The 22,403-nt window shown below is 42.3% G+C and overlaps 1 protein-coding gene across 1 annotated transcript in view; it reads right to left on the reverse strand.

Moving 5' to 3' along the window:
* The window catches only part of LOC124267900 (hemicentin-1-like), a gene marked incomplete at its 5' end in the record, with an annotated part of 127,718 nt that overhangs the window by 24,382 nt on the left and 80,933 nt on the right, over positions 1-22,403 (reverse strand). The window contains 2 exons of the mRNA XM_046702886.1: positions 428-682; positions 13,776-14,033. Of these exons, the coding sequence (XP_046558842.1) occupies positions 428-682; positions 13,776-14,033 (513 nt within the window). The remainder of the gene's footprint in view (positions 1-427; positions 683-13,775; positions 14,034-22,403) is intronic.

Genomic DNA, 22,403 nt, shown 5'->3' on the forward strand with positions numbered 1-22,403 from the left:
GTCAAGGTCTCCAAACATAAATCGTTATTTTTCCCAAAGCAGTTAACAATTTCCTTTCACATCGTTGTATGAATTTGATGGTTTTGGAAGTAGTTATATAGTCAGTACGACACAATCATAAAACAACTGATGTCATACTTACAGTGAGTGAGTGAGTGAGTTTAGTTTTACGCCGCACTCAGCAATATTCCAGCTATATCGCGGTGGTCTGTAAATAATCGAGTCTGGACCAGACAATCCAGTGATCAACAGCATGAGCATCGATCTGCGCAATTGGGAACCGATGACATTTGTCAACCAAGGTAGCGAAACTGACCACCCGATCCCGTTAGTCGCCTCTTACGACAAGATAGTCGCCTTTTTTATGGCAAGCACAAGGGTTGCTGAAGACCCATTCTACCCCGGATCTTCACGGGTCCATACTTACAGTGAACAACGAGGGTAAACTGTTTACTGGCATTTCCTATCACATTCTCAGCTTCACACGTATAGTCTCTAGCTTGGGCTCGGTTGACCTTGTCCAATGTGACTTGACCTTGACCTACATCAGTAGTCCCCTTCCTCAGTTGGAGTCCACAAGAAGGATTACAGTCTGCAGTGCATCTAATAGATACAGGTCCTGTTCCTTCCACTACCGTGTGTGGGGAGGATGGAGTTATACTGACACTGGTTCCTGGTGCATCTGAAATGAGACACTTACAGCTAGGAATATACCCTACGTGCTATGTTCCTTCTTCTAATGTGTGGAAAGATGGGAGTTATACTGACACTGGTTCCTGGTCCATCTGAAATTAGACACTTACAGCTGGGAATATACCTTACGTGTCATGTTGAATCTACTAATGTGTTGATGACATTGACAGTGACATGTCGATGTTACGTTTAGATCTATGTACAAAGATTCAGAGCAACTAAAACAATATCAACAAAATTCAAATGACAAGGGACATTACTAACATGTTGAAAAAGTCAACAATTCCTTTATGTCGGGTAATTCCAGCTTGTATCTTTGTTCCTTCGAAAACTGGTGTTATAACTGTCTCATGATTAGGTCATTATCAGAAATGTACAGTGGACTCCAACAAAATAGTGTGGTTGTTTATCCTATTACTGCTAACAAGTAACATGTTCCAACATAACATAGCATAGCATCGTATGTTAATTTCATCTATTGGAAACTATATGAGGATCAGATATATCATTAACATTATCTATATCAATAATGTTTAATAGTTGTGTTAGATATGTTCCTGTGTTCTATGAACAAATCTTTCTTTTCAATGACCATACATGGCTGAGAAATGTTTAGCTCGATGAGATGCTGGGGAGAACTCTTCCTTCATGGGTTCACTTACTTCAAGAATCGAACCAGGGGACAGACCTCACACTTGACTGAGAACATATAAAGAGTTTGGGGGACCTCTTCAAAGGGGTCTCAGACGACTGCCATCCAACCACTGAATTTGTTAGTACTTTGAATGGGCAATGGAAAAAGTAACTGCTAACAATGCTGAAAACCAAGGTACAAGAGATCACCAACCAACCCAATTCCAGAAAGACCAATAACATTGGCCCAGTTGTGCATTACAAGGAAGATCCGGGGTTCAAGAGCTGTATACATAGCAGTTTGACTCCCCTTTTTCTGTTCACAAAGCCTCCTTAGAGGTGATGGGTGCAACACCTGAGATCACACTGTCCACCAAACGTCCATGACTACACGGTGACAACACTTACTGATGACAAGGCTTGACTGACATACTGGAATCATTCATATACCATTGCATCCTGTGCAAACAACAGCCAAGATGATTTCAGTGATCCTGTACACCACAGTCACTCTCATCAACACCTCAGTCCCTTGTGATTTGTGGTACTAGTGCAGGGAATCGTGAAATCAAAAGACAGTATGTTGACCCAGAGAGATCTTCGTAGTGCTCCCCCTTGAAAAACAAGGTGTACAGCGAACCTGACAGGAGGCTGATGGAATTCATGGGGATGTCCGGCAAGAAATGTTCAATGCAAACACACATTTGCTGAAGCTGGATTGAAACCATCTGTCAATTTGGGTATACTCACAAACATGGACAACCTGGGGAATGAAACATCACAAATTCTATTTCACGCAGACAACATTACAGTTTACAATAAAATATCCACTTATATTGAATGGTAAAAGTGAAAAGTCCCCCACAATACTACCTATAATTGTTCCTCCAAAACAAACATCAACTAAAACATTAATTTTCACAATCCACAAACACAATCTGTTGAATAATGTTCAACTTGTATGAACCAAATCTGTTGAATAATGTTCAACTTGTATGAACCATGCCTATCATCTCAGCTTGGAGGTTTCTGTAGCAAGGAACGTGTATCCCGGTGTCAGGGGTTTTCAACAAAGTAAACCAAAAACTATTTTACTGATCTTACTGAATTTTCGTTTGCTATTTCTTGTTATAAAGGCAACAGATTTTGCATTTGAAGTGGTATTAACGATCTCGGGTAAATAATATTGATGTTTGTTTGCTTTTTATATAACTTTACTTCTAGATTTCCATTGTCAATAAAACTTCTCACGACAGCGAATGGGCACCAGCCCTAACAATGAAACTGTTTGTGCACTCCGATCGCACACATACTCACTTGATATAGCGCGAGCAATGCAATCGTCAAAAGCACCAGAACGCCGAATTCAACTCGTGTTGGGATATCTAAATTCATTACTGTTCTACTGCCGAGTCACAATCCGTAGCCTCGCAGACCCATGCACAGAAGGCGGTGGCTCATGGGCCAATCTGGTGATGCTGACCTCCGATTTCTGTACGTCTCCAATTGATTGTCATGGACAGAACCATCCTGACCTTTAATCTGGTAGGCAGCTACAGCATTTCATGTCAAATTCGCTGGAGTATAACATCCCCTTATCCCTGGTCTTTGCAGCTTGGAGATCCGCTGCAATATAAGATCGTCCTTGTTGACACTCCACGGTGGGTGGGGAGAGGGGGATGCCGAACCACATTACTTACGACATGGCTTCCCAATACCCCGGTTCAAAACGACGACACATGGATACCGACAATTCCTCGTCTGACGAGAGTACGCCCCCCCGACCTGACTACTGGCCACGCTTCCTGATTATTGAGGCATGTGACAAGCAACCTTTGCAATTGAACCCTTTTTGCAATCTCCAAAGGTATCGCTGGTATCTGCGGAGAGGTTGCCAATGTCACAAAGCTCCGATCTGGCTCTCTCCTGATAGAATGTACCCGGAAACACCAATCTCTAAATCTTCTCAAAATACAAGAATTTGTAAATATCAAGGTCGCTGTCTCAGCACACAAAACCCTTAATTCGTGTAGAGGCATTGTACGGGACAGAGCTCGATGCCTGTCTGACATGACTGAAGAACAAATTGTCAAGGAACTCTCTCAGCAATCCGTCACAGCCGTCAAACGATTTACCTTCAAAAAGGATGGTGTTGTTCAACCAACGAACACCTATCTCTTCACGTTCGCGCGAGCAAACATTCCTGACTCGATTAGAGCTGGTTATTGTAGCATTGGTGTGGAGGTGTATGTCCCCAATCCACTCCGGTGCTACAACTGCCAAAAGTTTGGACATGGATCCAAGTCCTGTCGTTCCTCTGCTGTCTGTTACCGCTGTGGTGACAAGCACGAGGGCAACGACTGTACTAAGGAAGTGAAGTGCACAAACTGTGGTGGTAACCATATGGCCTCTTCCAAGTTCTGCCCAGTATGGAAACGCGAATCCGAGATACTGAAGATTAAACACAAAGAAAATATCTCCTTTCACGAAGCAAAGAAGAGGGTTGCAAGTCTAACTGCAGCCCCTTCAACCATCACCTACTCTGCTGCTGTCTCCCGTCCTACCATCACTACTGCAACCATCTCATGTCAGACTGACCTGACATGGGTCACGTCTTCTCAGCCAACTGAACTCAACACAACTCAGCCTATCTCAGCCACTCCATCTCTAACGCCAAAAGTCAAAACTTCTGAATCACAAACACCAGAACAAATGCCAAAACCAGAGACAGAAACTGCGCGCAGAAAAAGGGAAAAAAAGAGGCTAGAGAGACTAAAGCAACTCGAACAACCGCCAAACACAAAACCAAAGGCCACCTCTCCCTCAGAGGTCCCCATCGAGGTCCATAACTCCTTTGGCCCTCTGGATATGGAGGTAACTCCATCTCCACCAGACACCAATAGGAGTTCATCAAACGCTTTCTCACGTTCACGTGACATGTCACCAGTGGAAGCACCATGAATCCACAAAACATTATCCAATGGAATTGCAGAGGACTTAAGAATAATTATAATGAATTACAGTTATTGATTCAAGACTTCAAACCATCTGCGTTTTGTCTCCAAGAAACCTACCTAAAAAGGACCGATAAATTTGACATCCGTCGGTACAGTTCCTACCACTCCTTTTCTCCTCCCGGTGTAAAAGCTACAGGAGGCACTTCTATCCTGGTGAGGCAGGGCACCCTCCATAGCCCTGTTCCACTTAACACCAACCTACAAACTGTTGCTGTCCGCATAACTCTGAACATAGGGTTTACACTATGTTCCCTCTATCTCCTCCCACCTCAACTGTCCGCCTATCAGATCTTCAGAACTTATACGATCAACTCCCAAAGCCCTGCATAATCATGGGCGACTTCAACGGCCATAACCCCCTATGGGGGAGTAATGATACAAATAGTAAGGGAAAGATCCTTGAAGAGTTTCTCTCCAATAATGATGTATGCATCTTCAACGATGGATCAAACACCTACCTCCATCCTGCCACTGGATCATACTCTGCTCTCGATCTATCACTTACAGATTCTAATCTTTTAAATGAGTTTGAATGGTCGGTCCATGACGACCTTTGTGGAAGCGACCACTTCCCAACAATTCTTACTCCTATCAACCCCACGGATGAACCACCATCAACAAGATGGAATTTTACTAAGGCCAACTGGCCCTTATTCCAAACCCTATGTTCAGAAAAACTTAAGCCGGACAACTTCAGGAATGTTCCTGACCCCATGGAACTATTTTCAGACGTCCTAAATGCCATCGGAGACAAAAGTATTCCTAAGTCCTCTGCAAACCCGCACATACGCAAACCATGGTTTGATACAAACTGCAAACAAGCTAGGAAAAATAGGAAGAAGGCGGAAAAATATTTCCGACAACATCCTACAGTGCATAACCTGAATGCTGTTAAAATGACAAATGCCAGGGCAAAACGTACCTTCAAACAAACTAAACGCCGGTCATGGAGGAAATATGTGTCCAAAATCAACTCCCGCACACCCATGTCCAAGGTGTGGAACATGATTCAAAAGATCAAGGGCAAAGGGTCAAAATCAGGAGTTCACCACCTGAAAGATGGTGACTCCCTTCTAACAAATAAATCTGAAATTGCAAACAAACTCGGCGAAACTTTGGCAAACCACTCCTCCTCATCAAATTATAACCCTCAGTTCCAGAAATATCAAACCCAACAAGAAAAGAAACCAGTCAATTTTAACTCTGATAATGGGGAGGATTACAACGAAACGTTTTCCCTCCATGAATTACGTACTGCCCTAGGACAAGCTCACGATACTGCGGCAGGAGCTGATGAAATCCATTATCAGCTTCTGAAACACCTCCCTGACACAGGCCTGGAAACACTCCTAAATATATTTGATGACATCTGGACATCCGGACACTTTCCCCCTTCATGGCACAATGCCATTATCATCCCTATACCAAAACCCGGTCGCGATCATACTGATCCCTCAAACTACCGTCCTATATCACTAACTAGCTGCGTTTGCAAAACCATGGAGCGCATGGTCAACAATCGATTAATCTGGTACCTGGAGACCAATAACCTCCTCAGTGACCTCCAATGTGGTTTCCGAAAAAACCGAAGTACCATTGACCATCTGGTGCGTCTGGAATCATTCATCAAAAACTCCATTGTCAACAAACAACATGCAGTATCTATCTTTTTCGACTTAGAAAAAAGCATATGATACAACATGGAAACATGGTATCCTAAAAGATTTACACGAGTTTGGATTGAGGGGTAGACTACCTCAATTCATATCTCGGTTTTAAATAACAGACAATTTCAAGTTCGGGTGGGTTCCACACTGTCTGACTATTTCCACCAAGATCAGGGCGTCCCCAAGGCAGCATCCTGTCTGTCACACTTTTAGCATCAAAATTAACAGCCTCACTAACGTCCTGAACAGTTGCGTTGATGGGTCCCTTTTCGTGGATGACTTCAATATCTCATGTCGTGGTAAGAACATGCATGCAATAGAAAGGCAGCTACAACTCTGCCTTAACAAAATCCAAAAATGGGCCAATGAAAATGGTTTTAAGTTTTCAAAATCCAAAACAAATTGTATTCACTTTTGTCGTAAATACAAACCACACAAGGATCCAGACCTAACTTTAGATGGTACTCCCATCGAGGTAGTAGAAGAGGCCAAATTCCTTGGACTCATATTCGACCGCCACCTGACATTCTTACCACACATAAAATATTTGAAAACAAAGTGCTTGAAGGCTCTAGACTTGCTAAAAGTAGTTTCAAATACAGAGTGGGGGAGGGGATCAGACCACCCTCCTTCACTTGTACAGATCATTAGTTCGCAGTAAACTAGATTATGGCTCCATTGTCTACGGTGGAGCCTGCAAAAGCAATTTAGAAAAATTAGACTCTATCCACCACCAAGGACTGAGGCTCTGCCTGGGAGCTTTTAGGACCTCTCCGGTAGACAGTCTATATGCAGAGGCCAATGAACCTTCCCTTGAACAACGCCGCATTAAACTCTCACTGCAGTATATCACTAAATTACGTTCAAATGAGTCCAATCCAGCATACAATTGTGTTTTCAACCCGCTCTATGAAAACTTATTTCCTAAACTGCCAAGCCTGGTTCCACCACTTGGAATCAGGATCAAACCACACATAACTGCAGCTAAAATTGATCTCGACATCATTGCACCATACCGACTTCTATCCTCACCACCATGGCAAATGGTGAAACCACAGGTCGATCTCACCCTCACCAAACTCAAAAAGTCTGAAACAAATCCCTTGGTGTTCCAACAGGAATACAACCAGTTACGTTCTAAGTATAACACTCACAGATCCATTTTCACAGACGGATCCAAGGACGATGGCCAAGTTGCCAGCGCTACAGTCATTGGAGCCAAGACTGTCTCCTCTAGGATCCCCGACAACAGTTCCATTTTCACCGCTGAAGCCAAAGCTATCTTCTCAGCTTTGACCTACATTCAACAGCAAAATCAGTCCAAAAACTTCATCGTATTTACAGATTCATTATCCTGCCTTCAAGCACTTCTAAATGTGACTTCAAGTCACCCAATCATCCTGGACATATTAGAACTGTACAACGACCTTTCTACTGGCCAATATGACATCATCCTCTGCTGGTTGCCGGGTCACGTCGGCATAGCAGGTAACACTAAGGCCGATGCTGCAGCAAAAGCAGCTCTCGAAAAGCCCCTATCTCCACTGCTAATCCCATACAGTGACTTCAAACCCACTATCAAAAGCTATACTCGGGACCTGATGCAAAAAAAGGTGGGACACTCAAGTAGGAAGAAACAAACTCCATGAATTGAAGCCAACAATCGGTTATACCTACTTGGGTTGTCAGTCAAGACGTGATGAGGTAATTTTACGACGATGTCGTATTGGCCACAGTCGATTTACACATGACTATCTGCTGAAAACGGATGGGGATGGACCCCCCATGTGTGTCTCTTGCGATGAGGTGTTCACCGTCAAGCATATTCTGCTTGAATGCGTGGACTTATCGCCTGCAAGGGACTCACATTATGAAGCAACAAACCTAAAAGATCTGTTCTCACGCGTGAGCGCCCATCTGATACTGAACTACCTGAGGGAAGTTGATCTGTACCATAAATTGTAACTGTGAAATGTAACAACCATAAATTGTAACTATGAAACGTAACAAACCGCCTGCCTTTAAATTTGATGCTATGACTTTTTCTGCTTTTGAATGACAATGTAATCAATAAATGTCTTTGAAACAAAACTCATTCCGAGTATGTACTTACAATATTTACTAATGCAAACTTGTTCTCGTCACTATATGGGTGGAAAAATGCCGATGTGATGTAAAGCTCAACTCAACTCAACTCAACTTGCGAAAAGGTTCCTCAGAGTCCTTCCTGTTGATATAAGCAATTACAGTGGCGTTGTCTGTGGCAACTAAGGGAGGATTAGTTTCCAATACTGGCTGTTAATACTGCTTTCATCTCCAGGATGTTGATGTGGACTTGTCAATCTAACTCCCTGATACCTGATGCGGTCCTATCTTCTGGAGGAAGTCCCCAGGCTGTCAGTGAGACATATGTGAAGAGATGACAATCTGGCTACAGCATCCTGACTGCATGGTCTGCATGGCGTTGTCGGGATTCTTCCACCATGCAAGATCCTTGAACATTAGACTAGCTGTTTCACTGACAATTCTGAATCAACCTCTGAGGTTGGGTTCCTGCTCTGACCACCTGATATCATTCCAGCAGGGGATACACGAGACATTGATGAGTGTTGAATATAGCCTAATATGTATTTGTGTATTTTCTGAGGCTAAAGGGCTGATGTGTCCTGATGAACCAGAAACCCAAATTTCTTGCGGATATAGGGAGTTGTCTTAAGAGGTGTCTAAGTTGGCATTTGGAGAAAGAAAATCGTCCAGGTAATAATGAATTCTTATGAGTTGAAGATGCACATATCCTAGAAACGTAGCGGTTATAATCGTGAATATCCATAGAGCCACTGATATCCTGAACAACACAGCTCTGAACTGGAAAATGCACCCATTGACATCAGCTTGTAGATATTTTGAGAATCTGATAGGCATGTGTAGATAACCATACAGCAGATCTATGGAGATCATAGAATCTCTTATGGAAACCATCTGCCTCAGGGTATGTATGGACTCCATCTGAAACATAGTTGGTTGTCTCAGATATACCCGGTTGAGGATCGTAATCATTCTGGGTGTATTGAATCCTTTTGGGGTACCCAATCCTGGGGTCCAAAAGGTTCGACTAGCCGACAGCTTTCTTGTCCAAGAGCTTGTCTGTCAATGTCCTCACCACTGAAATTTTGAATCCCTGGGTTGATAGCAATGTCTATTGGATATGTCAAACTAGGGTTACTCCTGGTAAACTGAATACTATATCCATCTTCGACGTTATATGACCTTCCAGTTCTATATGAAAGGTGACAAACAACCACCCACTGGACTCTTAGACTTGCCATCTTCCTGGCTGGGAAAGCCTTTGGGGCCCCTGACTATAGAGTGTGTTTTGTTGGAGTCTTATTGAGGACGATGAAGTTGAAGTCAAAGCTGTGTGGAACTTCCTATCCTCCTCAAACATCAAGGCCTTCAATGCTTCTTTGCACTTGCTGTTGACTGACTGACTGAGTTTGGTTTTACACCGCTTTTAGCAATATTCAAGCAAAATCACAGCGGGGGACACCACAAATGGGCTTCACACAATGTACCCATGTGGGGATTCGAACCCTGTCTTCGGCGTGAGGAGCAAACGCTTTAACCACTAAGCTACCCCACTGTCCCACTTGCTGTTGAATAGTTGATCATCTAGAGGTTGTGAATACAGCATATTCTGCATATAATCGGATACAGATGAATGCAGTTGGTGTTGGTGGGAACCCTGTCTCAAGAAGATAAACTGGTGTTCTTGAGAATTGAACACTGCTTTTGTAATAATATCTATAGCCGTGAAGCATCTGTATCGTATCCCTGGCATTCGCCACTTTTACAGATGATAGGATGTCTCCCGTGTCCGCCTTGGTAGTAGGATGGATCATCTTTCTAAGGCTGTTGTCTGACACACAACAGTTTTTGCCCTGCAGTGATGGATGCCCCAGACAGTCCAAATACATGAGAGAGTTTAGGTCTTCATTCAAATCCTTCAATGGCTTGACTATTGAAGCTTGTGCCTCTGTCTAATATTGAAAAGGGGAGCTTCAGGCCTTCGCTAATTCTTCTAGTTCTGGTATCAGTGGCATGGATTCCAGAAATAATACATCAAGGGCAGAAAAAAACACTGACCACTTGTCTTCTGGTTGTCTTCCGGATTACCAGGCGATAGTTCTATTTTCACAGCAGAAGCAAATGCCATATTCACAGCGCGTAATTATATTTTTAAAAATCCTACATATAAAAAATAGATCATATTTTCAGACTCTCTTTCTTGCCTTTAGGCTTTTAAAAAATATCTCTTGCAAACATCCACTCTTAATCGATATTATTGAATTATAAAATGATCTTGCTACTGGCCAATACAACATGGTCCTCTGGTAACACAATGGCTGATTTTGTTACTAACGCAGCACTCAACCAATCTGTGACACCACTTCTCATTCCATACTCCGATTACAAAGCAACCATTAGATCGTACAATCGTGATCTGATGCAAAAGAAGTGGGACACTCAAGTATGCATTAATAAATGACAATCTATAAAACGCTATATTGGTTACACCTACTTGGGTTGTCAGTCCAGATTTGACGAGTTAATCATGGGACGATGTCGCATTGGCCATACCAGATACAATCATGAATATTTGCTCAAAGGAGAAGATCCTCCGTCTTGTATCTTTTGTGATGAGATAATCACAGTCAAGCATGTCTTACTTGACTGCAGCGATTTTTCCATCACAAGAGATATATTTTAATGTCAAAACAATTAAGGATCTTTTCTGTAGTGTTAATCATCATTTAATAATTGATTTTGTTTAAGGAAATAGAATTATTGGGGGATTAAAGGGGTTTAAAAGCATCGTAAAAAAATTTGTCCTCCTGAGAGAATCTGTAAATATAAACTTACCAGATTTTTAACATAGTATTTTAGCTATTTTAAACTGTCGGCTAAACTGTCGGGTCCATGCAGGCAGCAAAAGCACTGAAAGTCCCCATGGCCCCTAGTATGGTGATCTACCTTCGGTTGTTGGTTAGCCTGTTTTATATTGTATTGTCTTCCATCTGTGATACCCTCGTTATTTTACAGTCCTTCGATGACTGATTATTTAACAACTTCTATTAATTGTGTATGCACAACCATATGACTGAAATATTGCGGATGTGACTATACATTTTAAGTCACTCACTCACTGACTCATTGTCTTCCGGTTACCTTATTGTCTGTCTGATATGATGCATGATGTAGTGGCATCTTTAACCGTACTGTCCATACTGGCCATGCTACCTGTGCATGCACGCTGCTCAAGCTGTAATTATAAGCTGGCTGAGCTCTATAACGACTGTAATCCCTACGATCCGAATGTGTTATGCTGCTACAGTGACACGCGTGGTTCTGTCTGTGCTGCTAGCTCTAATGTTGTGCTAACTGGACCTTCTGCAATCCGTGTGATCCCTGCAGTCCTGTGGACCATGAGTTGTGTAGTAGCTATCATCAATCAGTGGGTGCGGCAGTGTCTAAGTTGTGCTTGAGCCGACGTCTGTCAAAGTAACCATAACTGGTGTGGCTCTTTCGGTGTCTAGGTTAAATGACTTGAGCACTACGGTATTCTTCTGATCATATGGTAATAACCATCAGTGGTGGCCAGCTTCACAGCAAGAGCTGATAATTTATCTGATATGCCTTTTATATGATCTCCGAACGTCTTTAGGGCAGTGGACAGAGTTCCTCAGAGACGTACGTCGGTTGAAGAACTGGGATAGAGGAAAGCGGTGTGGCATGGTCAGACAGGATTGAGAGGACACCTGCGGTTTTGAAGCTACTTTAATCTTCTCCTGGCCTTTGTTTATTAGCAATGCATAATTCTCAAATTTTGTAGGAGAAAGTTGTTGGCAGGGGCCACATAGGGAAGCTCGGGGACATTCCCAGCATTCACCATTGTGAATACATATTAAGACCGAATTCGGAATCTGAGAAAATTTTGTACAAGAAAACACGTGAATTCATGTGTGCCAAAGGAAAAGGTTCTACACTCACGTCAGGGGAGATAACTCCTACAGACTGCACTTGGAACGACCATTTACAAGACAGACAACACAAGACACTGGTCATTTCAGGAAATAACTAAACAACAGGTGCAGTAAATAAAAACAGATCCATGGCTTTCAAGCTTTTTGAAAGGTCTGGCACAATGAAGACGGTTGTTGATCTATGCTATTACTAATCCAAGGATCATAACAGAGCACTAAGAAATCTTTTTGTGCAATCATATATCCACAATTAAACAATTTAATAATTCAAGGCGGAAAGTAACAAAACTCTGAACTTCAGAATCACTGAACATATATGGAATGAGCACTGTATGCTTCAACATCTCGTCATAACCTGGGGTCAAGGTTTAAATCAGGGTTATCTTGGCGATGTGAGTTGAGAAAGTGAACCGCATATTTCCTCAAAGATAGGACCAAGGCCACACATATTTCGTGTGAAGAACTGTGCATATTTCATCTCAACCAGATGTCATCAAATGACTACACATTTTGCTTTAACAGTGCTTTACAATGCAACCACCCTGACCGTTATACTTCAGGATGCTGAAGATCAGTTTGCAAACACCTCCATTGGTTCCAGATCATGTATTGGGCAATGTGCTATGCACAAGACTTGAGTCACCATGGATAGGTTTAAATGTTTCAATTATACTTCAGACATTTTATGAATTTGCCAGGTATGTCTTGTAGGCTGTGTATCACTTACAACGCAGACCCTATATTGGGTTCTCAAGTGGCAATTAATATCAGCAAAATACTTGACGACCAACTGCCATTGCCCAATTAAACACCGCTTGGAGTGCTAGCAATAAATTAGATCAGCCTTCCCCTTCCTTGGGTGCAAAAAATACATAATCCACGTTATTGCATTTTGTCAATGAATGTGATGCGGGCTTCCTTGACCAAAATTAATAATCTATCAATACATTCTCACATGGATTTCAGTGAGTTCGCTATCAAGATAACAATACAAATACAGGAAAATATTAATAAGTTCTCCAAAATGATCAATATAAACTTGTTTGCTTACGATTCCCACTTTCAAGGATAATGCATCAAAGTCCATAAACACAAATGTTGTTTGACATCTTTAATTAACTGAAGTCCATTGTCATATGTCACAATGCCAAAAAAACATGTGACCAATATTCAACCAGCAAACCCCTGAAAATGTCATTCTCATTATGGCAAGAATGGCATATCCACAGGTGTTACCAAATCATTTTATCCTACCTTATTTAAGAATGTCCATCTCTGATTGATTCCCATGACCTTGAACTAATTACCATGTATGCCTGTTGAACGGTCGTACACCGCCCAAGTGGGGTATAAATCTTTCTGAGGGAGAATAAATAATTTATACTCCACCCTATGGGGAAAAAGTTTGCATCCATGGCAGCAAGTGAACAGTGAATCAGTGGCTAGGATCGACTACTCGGTACCAAGTTAGTTAAATAAATAATTGTATTTCAGGTTGTTTGAATGCTATATTTACATATTGGAAGCTTTAAACATTCAGTAAGATAACTTCGTCATGGCATTACAATTTGGGGTAATCAGGGTTTATGTATCTCCCATCAGGTTTTATAAAACCTAAGACAGGATGCATAAACCCTGCATAACCCTCATCACAATCCTTAAAACCTATAGTGTACCAGGATATTTCAATCTCTGTTTGTTGGATGATTTGATATTCCACTCACACTGCACATTGATGTTGACCTGAGCTGTGTCTGACAGTCCTGCAGTGTTGGAGGCAGTACAGCTGTACACTCCTCCCTGAGTCCTGGTGACAGGTCTGTCAAGTACAGCCCCATCCTTGCTGTAACCACCTGGACCTGTCCACCTGTAGCTTGTTGTTGAAGGGTTGCCTGGTGTGATGTTACTGCTACAGTCGATGTTGGGACTGGTGTTCTCTGTCACATCCTTGTTGCTGGGGACGGAGGTGATCACCGGGGCGTCTGTTGGAAAGAAATGGTGAAAGGAACACATGACGTTAACGCCTTTTAAGTATGGACAATGCTGATGCTAATGTTTTTTCATATCTTGACGCATATTTCAATATATATATGTGTCACAAATGTAACAATTCTGTTCAATATCTTAACGACTATTTCAATATATTTATGTCACAAATGTAAGTGATTAAATAGTACGGTCACATTGGCAGTATTTCAGACATATTCTAGAAATAGCATTTTTAAAATTCTTTATTTCAATTAGGCTGATCATGACCAAATATTCCTATGTGCATAACTGATATATGGTTCATTGCACAGGACACTTAATGAGGCAAGTTAATGATTTCCTTGACAGCCTTCATTTGCTGGACTCTCATAATAATTTTCAGAGACTTAATATTGTTATACACTTATTCTGACTCATAATGTATACTTATCTCTCTCCAAGATATAGTGGAAACTATGTGCTGTGACCAAAGAACAGCAAAGACATTTCACCTGAACACGATCAAGCCTGTTGACACTTAGTAGAATCTGGGGATGGATTCTTATTTTAGCATATAATTCAGGATTAGTACAAACTGCATATTATCCCTTCTCCTCACTTACCAACTGATTGCCTGAATACGTCAGATGGACAGCCACTTAAGTTAAAATTCTGAAACTGTTCAGAAGTTGAGAACTTCTATTCTTCTTTCATCTCGATAATATTACATATATGTCTAACAACAAGCAGTATGTTCAGAATCAGTCCTTAACGGAACTGAATTGCATCACCAAGTCTCTGAACTACATAGTAAAACAGGAAGCATGGAGTCTCAGCCGTTTGGTATGGTACTGTCTATGTCTGACGTCTATGAGTCTAGGTTCTAGGGGAGATTGTATCTTTTTGAAGGATCTGTCAATTGTTGTGCTGCGACCAAAGGACCAAATTGATGGAGATAATGGTTGGAAAAGGCAGTATCAAACTTCCAAAAGAACCTTCCGTGATGGATGTGATGGATTAACTGTGTCTGCAGCCTATGACTTACTTTGTTGGGGTTAAAAGCTGTAGTTTGCTCATCACACCAAAGAAGCAAGTTTGATTTCCCAGTTGGGTGCAATGTGTTAAATCCCATTCAGTGTTTCCACCATAATGTTGCTGGAATAGTGCTAAGAGCAGCATAAATCTAAACTCACTCACTTATTCATTATAAGCTGTAGTAGGAGCCTGCTCCTGCTCTCATCCAGAAGGGTATAATTGTTCTAGAGGCATCTGTAGATTTGTTTTGAGATAGAGGGATAAATCCTGTACCATTTCTTCTTCTCAAAGCTCTTCTTTGCAAACAAAAATGTGAAGCACTCTTATGAGATAAACCCATAAGTCCTGTTTATCATCTGATCCTAAGATCGATGTTACAAGTGGGCTGTGAAACTATCTATTTTCCTTGCGCTGATTCTTTGCTATGAAAGTCCCATGTTAATCCCTGAGGTACCGAGGCAACTGGTTCCACTGAGGCTAAATATCCTTTTCTGAGAAAGCAGTTCTTGATAAATTCCATACCTGAAGCTCGAAAAGCCCCAATCTGGGATGAAGTTGTCTTGTATAAGGTGAAGGAGAAGATTGTGCAAGTTCAGAAGTTTTAGACTCGGTATTCCCATTGCCAACAGATATGGGAACTAGGTTCTTGACAGCCAAAGTGTGGCTACCAAAGTCAGGTTCTTTAATTGTGATCTGTTCTATAAGCACTCATGAAGGGAACGCATATGTGTGCAAACTTTATCAGCATAATACCAGTGTATGGATAGTCCAGGACAGAGGGTCTGAAATTGGAGATACGATGGTTTGTTGAATCTAGTTGCAGATCTATCAGTGGGCAACCTTGGTCCTGTACTTCCAGCTGAAATGTCTCAGATGTGGCATTCATTCCAATGGCTTGATTGATCCAGCCAACACATCTGCTTTCACGTTCATAGCTCCTGGAATCCGTGTTGCTCTTATTGTGAGATTGTGAAGTCAGTTCATACAGTTGAAATTCAGCCTTAGAAGACCCGCTGACCTTGTTGTGCCTGGCTGATTTATGTAAAGGGCATTGTCTGTGAGACATTCCACTTGACTGTCCACGTAAGGATGCACTTCTTCAGCCATTGTGAAAAATGAATGTTGAGATCCTGATTATGGTCTCAGGAATCTTTGAAACAGGAAAGTCAGGTACGTCTTAGGTGTTTGATGAAAGGGGATGAGAAGGTAGGCATCTTGACAGATCAATGCTTGTTTAAAAGTATCTTGAACTTCTCTGGCTGGTGTAGATGATTCTTAATGCATTCCTTCTTGTTGTAATTTAAATGAAACTATTCGTTTGAATTCTTCTTGGGAACCAGAAAGATCTTAAAATAAAACTGCAGAGTTTTGTCACATGGTTGATTCCTATTGCTTATTGCTTATTGGCTTCAGACAATTTTGGTTGAAGAATTTGCAAGTATACTATCCTTGGAGGACCAACTGTTAAGGGAGTCTCTTTTCTTAGCAGAGGACTGTATACCTTCTTGAGAATGTTAAATACATAGGGGTCCTCTAGCAGTGTCCCGATTTTGGAAATAAATCATCATTCTTCCCACTGTTTAAAAACGAATTCTGAACTTTGTTCTCTACGTAGACTGTCTGAACATAGAGTTTAAACTGATTTGATCAACATCTGGGGCCTTGGAGTCTTGTACAACATCCTTATTATGCCTGACGTATACTTGGTCTGACCACTAACTGACATTAATCCTTGTCACAGAAGAACTAACGTGAGCTGATACAAATTTTTGATGACCCTGCTGAGAGACAATCGCAGAAAGAAACATTCTTTCACAGTCTGCCTGACGATTCATTGCCACATTTAACATTGCTTCGGTGGTAGCCTGAGAAATGGCTAGAACGAAGAAACATCTTCTTGAAATTCAGTTACCTTCTTATGCTCAGCTCCATATGACCATCACTTGGAATCCCTTATGAATGAATAGTCTTTCCATACCTTTGTAAAATACCCCCATGTTATGTAATGGTACACTTCTTGGATTGAAAGGTGTAGCTAACCTTTGAGTTTTCATCGACTTCACAAAAGTAACCTCAAAATTCTTTGCTGTACGTGAAAAGTTTACATGAAAATTAACCTTTTTGTCTTGCACTTTTTAAGCATAAAAAGTGTTTTTCAACTAGTTTCATTGCCAAAACAGTACAGATATAATAAGTAACTATTTCACTTTTTGCATTATATCGATTCATATTTTGCACATTTAACGACTTTTCTATGTCCACAATAAACACACCATGGATTATATCCCTTGCAATGGACGTAATTGGTGCCAAACTCATAACAAATTATGTCATTAGACCCTATTAGACCCATTTCACGTGGTGCAGGTATAGGTGTGGTTCTTGTGTCTAGATACACAGCCTACTGTTTCCCTGGTCGTGAGCTGGCTTTGAGTACCGATCACTTACACACTGTGATGACGTTGCAGTTTGTTTGAAAGAAAAACGAGTACACTGTACAAAAAGTGTTACCACAAAATCAAATTGTATAACATTCAACCTGTTCTGTGGTTTTTCCAAAGGTAGCTAAAACGTACATATGAACTACATCTTGCTAGTCATTGGTGAGTGTGCCGGCATTCTAACTTTGCTACATAGTTTCTACATAGATCGTACAATATATGTCCCCCCACCCCTTCAACCCTCGCTTTGATGTCAAAACCATATCCAAATAGGTGTTCTTCGCCGAAATTTGCATTTCTATATCGTCCAATCATTGTGGGGAGGAGTGCACATTCACTGAAAATTACATACATCGTAAATCTCGCAAGTTTTGACACTTACTATATCACTATTTTCGGCTTTTTGCGTAATTTTGTGTATGCACAAAATCAAGCCCATATTTTACTCTGTGTATCATTTCTTATATCCGTTCGCCTACTCGTTGCATACACTCGTGTGTTTTAGCGTATATTCATAGTAAGAGTATCGTAGCTAAAAATAGGTTATTCAAATTATTTCATACCTTCAACAAGATGCATATAGATAGTTTCCGTAAGCATGACGCCATGGCTGACGCAAACTCATGCACAACGATGACGGTACCGATTATTTCGTTTGTTGACATTGAAAACAAAAAGAAAATAACAACAAGCAGATTATCAGAATGTTTCGGACTACTTACATGCCACATATATCCATATACATGTATGTTGCTTGAAACAACGAAAGTTTCCTTCCAAATATCCTGCGTTCTAGCGTCGGTGAACACTACTTCAACATTTTGTATATATTTGGTATATATTCGATTTCCAAGGCCCCCGTAATAAAAGTCTAACGATAGTCGGGCCAGCCCTGCTTCGAAACAACCCCACAGACACCGTCCCCAGGAGGGTGAAAGAGTATATCACAATTTTTCAGGTTCATTATCTGCGATGTTGTGCCGCTGATAACTGCTGGGCAAGGACGAGTGGTCCAAACTGATGAAGGCCTTGAATATCCTTCAACGACGCATCTCTGAGGTAATGAGACGAAAATACCGTGTCAGATTGCCAAAAACAACCCTCCATTATAGCAGTTAATGAGCAGTTGGTATGCAACGCCATAGTAGAAGCCAATGCCCTGGTTTCATGAGGGTTGACTGCCGTAGGTGGTGGCAAACCGGCAAAACTGTAGGCTCGTAGTATTGTAGCTCGTAGCCAATATGAGAGTGTTGTGCGAGAGACTTCCACCTTGGAAGCAGTAGACAAGGGTATAAATAGTCTCTTACCCAGACGGCGGCGCTCTTGCGATGCTTTAAGGTAAATGCGAAGTGCTCTGACTGGACAAAGAGACAGATCTTCAACATCTGCTGGACCCAATATGGTAGACAAAGGCGGGATTGTAAAAAGACGATCAGGTTGACCCGGCAACTGTTTTTTCGCAATAAGAAAAAAGGTCTTGAATGAAACCTGTTCAAATTCCTTGTCCTGTAAGGGTTCATAATGCTCGGACACTAAGTCGTGCAGGACCACGGATAAGTCCCAAGATGGTGGACGAAATTTCCTGGATTGGTCGGCTAGCTTAAAAGAACGAAGTAAGTACTGCAGTTCCGGTACTGTCTAAACCTTCGTACCAGAAGTCGTGGCTAGGACCGAATTAATAGCCGCCAAGTAGGTGGCTAAAGTGGAACCCTTGAGTTTCCTTGTAGCCCGCAAATGTTGTAAATATTCCGCAACAACCTGGGGCGAAGCAGTAGTAGGGGAAGTGATCCCTCTGACCCGACAATAACATTCAAATTTCTTCCACTTATCGTCATACAAAGAACGTGTAGACGTACGATGAGCTGCAGTGATAGCTGAGGCCACTCAGTGATTTCTGCATTTGTGCCATACGTGAAGATTGAACGTCTGTGGTGACTCGTGATACACGCCCGAGTGCGGATGAACTAGTAGGTCGTCCCGCACGGGAAGAGGAACGCTGCTTCGACTGACTAGACTTTTTAGGCCGACAAAACAACTTCTCGCTGGCAAAAATAGCGCTACCAAAAGCAGTTGTACTTTGTTGGTTAACAGATTTTTCTGAATGACCTTGTGAAGTAGAGCCGGAGGTGGAAACGCATAAGCGTTGAGGCCTTCCCAGGGAATGGCCAAGGCGTCGTGATCCCAAGCTAGTGGATCTGGAATTGGAGATACGAATCTCGGCAGTTGGGAGTTGAACCGAGTGGCAAACAGGTCGACACTCGGTCGAGAGATCGGGTAAATTATCGTCCGAAAAATCTGTGGGCAACGGGCGACTGGAACGAGACAGAGCGTTGGCAATCACGTTCTTTGTTCCGGGAATGTGCCTGGCTCTTGCGACGATGTTGAGAGAATCTATCAGAAGATAGAAACGAAATGTCCACTGTAGGAGTGCTGCTGAACCCCCTCGACCCTAGGTGACTGATGTACGACACTAGTTGTCGGACTGTATCAGCAGGTGAGACATCTTGAGTAGAGCCGCCCAGTGCTGAATCGCCAATAATACTGCCTTGAACTCCAGAATGTTTATGTGGAGTGACTTGTCGTCGGACGACCACCGCCCTGCCACTTGATGCTGAAGGAAGTGGGCGCCCCAACCTTCTAGAGAAGCGTCCACAAACAACTGATGGTTTGGACTGAAGGGCACCAAAGAGACGCCGGCGCAAAGATTCTGTACGTTCCTTGGGTAACCGAATCAACACCTGAGGGTTATTGGTTTGAAGATGAGGGCGCAGAAATAACTGAAGCGGGCGAAGCTGCAGTTGACCTCTGTAAGTCAGAGCCTGAGCTGACGTTAAGACGCCCAGCAACTCCTGCCACTGGCGTAGAGTTCTGGGGTGATCCAAGGCTAGCGGAACCAGATGCTGAATTTTGGTCCACCTGTCCTGGGGAACAAACAACTTGGCTTGCCTGAGAGCTTTTAGGACCTCTCCAGTAGACAGTCTATATGCAGAGGCCAAAGAACCTTCCCTTGAACAACGCCGCATTAAACTCTCACAGCAGTATATCACTAAATTACGTTCAAATGAGCCCAATCCAGCATACAATCGTGTTTTGAACCCGCTCTATGAAAACTTTTTTCCTAAACTGCCAAGCCTGGTTCCACCACTTGGAATCAGGAACAAACCACACATAACTGCAGCTAAAATTGATCTCGACATCATTGCACCATACCGACTTCTGTCCTCACCACCATGGCAAATGGTGAAACCACAGGTCGATCTCACTCTCACCAAACTCAAAAAGTCAGAAACAAATCCCTTGGTGTTCCAACGAGAATACAACCACTTACGTTCGAAGTACAACACTCACAGATCCATTTTCACAGACGGATCCAAGGACGATGGCCAAGTTGCCAGCGCTACAGTCATCGGAGCCAAGACTGTCTCCTCTAGGATCCCAGACAACAGTTCCATTTTCACCGCTGAAGCCAAAGCTATCTTCTCAGCTTTGACCTACATTCAACAGCAAAATCAGTCCAAAAAACTTCATTGTATTTACAGATTCATTATCCTGCCTTCAAGCACTTCTAAATGTGACTTCAAGTCACCCAATCATCCTGGACATATTAGAACTGTACAACGACCTTTCTACTGGCCAATATGACATCATCCTCTGCTGGTTGCCGGGTCACGTCGGCATAGCAGGTAACACTAAGGCCGATGCTGCAGCAAAAGCAGCTCTCGAAAAGCCCCTATCTCCACTGCTAATCCCGTACAGTGACTTCAAACCCACTATCAAAAGCTATACTCGGGACCTGATGCAAAAAAGGTGGGACACTCAAGTAGGAAGAAACAAACTCCATGAATTGAAGCCAACAATCGGTTATACCTACTTGGGCTGTCAGTCAAGACGCGATGAGGTAATTTTACGACGATGTCGTATTGGCCACAGTCGATTTACACATGACTATCTGCTAAAAACGGATGGGGATGGACCCCCCCCATGTGTGTCTCTTGCGATGAGGTGTTCACCGTCAAGCATATTCTGCTTGAATGCGTGGACTTATCGCCTGCAAGGGACTCACATTATGATGCAACAAACCTAAAAGATCTCTTCTCACGCGTGAGCGCCCATCTGATACTGAACTACCTGAGGGAAGTTGATCTGTATCATAAATTGTAACTGTGAAATGTAAAAACCATAAATTGTAACTATGAAATGTAACAAACCGCCTGCCTTTAAATTTGATGCTATGACTGTTTCTGTTTTTGAATGACAATGTAATCAATAAATGTCTTTGAAATAAAACTCATTCCGAGTATGTCCTTACAATATTTACTAATGCAAACTTGTTCTCGTCACTATATGGCTGGAATAATGCTGATGTGACGTAAAGCCCAACTCAACTCAACTCAACTCAACTGTGTCTAAGACTGCTCCTATGAACTGAAGCCGCGAGTAATTGAGGAGCCACCCTAACTGTTTGAGCAGCCTGATGGTGAACTCCCGATGGATTTGAAGAACGATTGGATCCTGTTGTGCCTGAATACAATCGTCGATATAGCTTTCGAAGGACACTCCTCGAGAATGCAGGAAACTGCTGATGGGTTTGGTCACCCGTGTAAAAAGCCACGGGGCCGTAGAGATTCCAAATGGAAGGACTTTCCACTGGAAGTCATGGCCCCCGAAGGTGAACCTCAGATACTTCCGATGATCTGGGTGAATCGGAATGTGCAGGTATGCGTCTTGAAGATCGAGGGATATGAGGAAATCCCCTTTCTTCGGAATTGAGCGGAGAAGACTGACTGATACCATGCGAAAATGAGGTGGTTGTTGCAGGAATCGAGCGTTGAATGTCTTCATATTGAAGATGAGACGCAACTTGCTGGAGTTTTTCTTTGGCACCAGAAAAATCGGGGAGTAAAATCC

Source organism: Haliotis rubra, unplaced genomic scaffold, assembly GCF_003918875.1.
Source record: "Haliotis rubra isolate DU_JTF1 unplaced genomic scaffold, ASM391887v1 Scf1346, whole genome shotgun sequence".
Classification (NCBI taxonomy): domain Eukaryota; kingdom Metazoa; phylum Mollusca; class Gastropoda; order Lepetellida; family Haliotidae; genus Haliotis; species Haliotis rubra.